Here is a 2,031-nt window from a genome sequence, read left to right as displayed (position 1 = left end):
GGTGAGGCAGAATGTGTGATGGAAAGATAGGACATTGTTATTAAAGAGAGGAATTTCAGAGTTCTGAATTATGGAGGTAGAACAATCATGAGTAATAGTCCAATCAAGGATATAGACATTTCTCTGTGTGGCTAAGTTAGAATCAACATGGAGGTCATGGGAATTGAGGAGATTGAGGTTCAGTAATATAAGCTCATTAATGATTTTCAAAGTGTGGAAGGGGAATTTCCTTATTGTAACATGTGTTGAAAAAATCATAATTACAGCAGCAGTATCATTGTGTTAAGTTTAACCTACATAATTTTTGTCATACCAGAAACTCACAGTTTCATATTTTAATAAAATACACGATTCTATGACCCAGAGAAAATATTGATTACTTCCACAAAGTATTTTTTTTTCTTTTCCCAGATGAATCACCCAAATCCTTAGAGTCTTTCATGGAAAATGAATCAGAGGTGAAGGAGTTCATCCTTTGGGGGCTAACAGATGTCTCAGAGTTTCAGGTGCCTCTCTTCATAATTTTCACCATCATCTATCTCATTACACTGGTGGGGAACCTGGGGATGATAGCCCTGATCTCTTGGGATCCCTGTCTCCATACACCCATGTACTTTTTCCTCAGTAACCTCTCTCTTGTGGATTTTGGCTACTCCTCAGCTGTTACTCCAAAGGTGATGGTTGGGTTCCTCCCAGGGGACAAAATTATTTCCTACAATGGATGTGCTACACAGTTATTCTTCTTTATGGGCTTAGCCACTGTTGAAAGTTATCTCCTAGCTGCAATGGCCTATGATCGCTACACAGCTGTATGTAAGCCCCTCCATTACCCCATCCTCATGACAACCAGCATATGTGCTCGTTTGGCCATTGGGTGCTACATCTGTGGTTTTCTTACTTCCTCTATTCACACAGGAAACACTTTCAGCCTCCACTTCTGTAAGTCTAATGTGGTCTATCACTTTTTCTGTGATATTCCACCATTAATGGCTCTCTCATGCTCTGACATAGACATTAATGAAATGGTTGTCTTCTTTGTTGTGTCACTTACAATCTTTTTTGCCCTTTTCATAATTTTGATATCTTATTTATTCATCTTTATCACCATCTTGAGGATGCACTCAGCTGAGGGCCGGCAAAAAGCCTTTTCCACCTGTGCTTCTCACCTCACAGCAGTGTCCATCTTCTATGGATCAGGAATCTTCATGTACTTACAACCCAACTCTAGTCATTCCATGGACACAGATCAAATTGCATCAGTTTTCTATACTATGGTAATTCCTATGTTAAATCCTCTGGTCTATAGCTTGAGGAACAAAGAAGTCAAAAGTGCTTTTAAGAAAGTTATGGATAGGACAAAAATCATCATTCAGTAGAAAATTTTTCAATAATATTTCTTGTCCACTTTCATCTTTAAAGTACACCTTATCTATATACTTCAAGTTTAAATACTTTGCCCACATAATAAGGCAGGACACATTGGAAAAGACCATGATGTTGGGAAGGATTGAACACAAGAAGAAAAGGAGACAGCAGAGGATGAGATGAATAGATAGATAGTATCATGGAAGCAATGAACATGAGCTTGGAAAGATTTTGGGAGATAGTGGAAGATAGAAGGGCCTGGAGTACTATGGTCAACAGGGTCAGAAAGAGTTGGACAAGGCTAAATGAAAGAACAACAACAAAATCTCTGTGTCCTATATGCTATTTTTCACATGGATCAGGGAATTTGAACTCTCCCTTTTTTTTTATTTTAATTTTTTTAAAAATTTTTAACATGTGTTTTTAAAGCTTCGGGTTACCAATTTTCTCCCTTCCTCTCTCCCCACCCACCCTCATTGAAAAGGCAAGCATCTTGGTACAGGTTATAGAAATGTAGTCATGCAAAACACTTCCATAGTAGTCCTGTTGTGAAAAACTAATTATATTTCCCTTCATCCTATCCTACCCCCCACTTATTCTATTCTCTCTTTTGACCCTGTCCCTCCTCAGAAGTGTTTGCTTTTGATTATCCCCTCCCCCAACTGC

The 2,031-nt window shown here is 38.5% G+C and overlaps 1 protein-coding gene across 1 annotated transcript; it reads left to right on the top strand.

Annotated features, from left to right (window-relative positions):
* Positions 1–440: 440 nt before the first annotated feature.
* On the top strand, positions 441–1,376 carry LOC114042657 (olfactory receptor 5B12-like). The gene has a single exon (XM_027861345.1). The coding sequence runs from the start codon at positions 441–443 to the stop codon at positions 1,374–1,376; it is 936 nt and encodes a 311-aa protein (XP_027717146.1).
* Positions 1,377–2,031: the final 655 nt, after the last annotated feature.

This window comes from Vombatus ursinus, unplaced genomic scaffold (assembly GCF_900497805.2).
Source record: "Vombatus ursinus unplaced genomic scaffold, bare-nosed wombat genome assembly UNPS02014662.1, whole genome shotgun sequence".
NCBI lineage: Eukaryota > Metazoa > Chordata > Mammalia > Diprotodontia > Vombatidae > Vombatus > Vombatus ursinus.
Note: the sequence above shows the minus strand (reverse complement) of the source record. Positions and strands in the feature narration are given on the sequence as shown.

Excerpts from the sequence above, each read along its gene's own strand:
- LOC114042657 (XM_027861345.1), top strand. The coding sequence starts at position 441 with ATGGAAAATGAATCAGAGGTGAAGGAGTTCATCCTTTGGGGGCTAACA.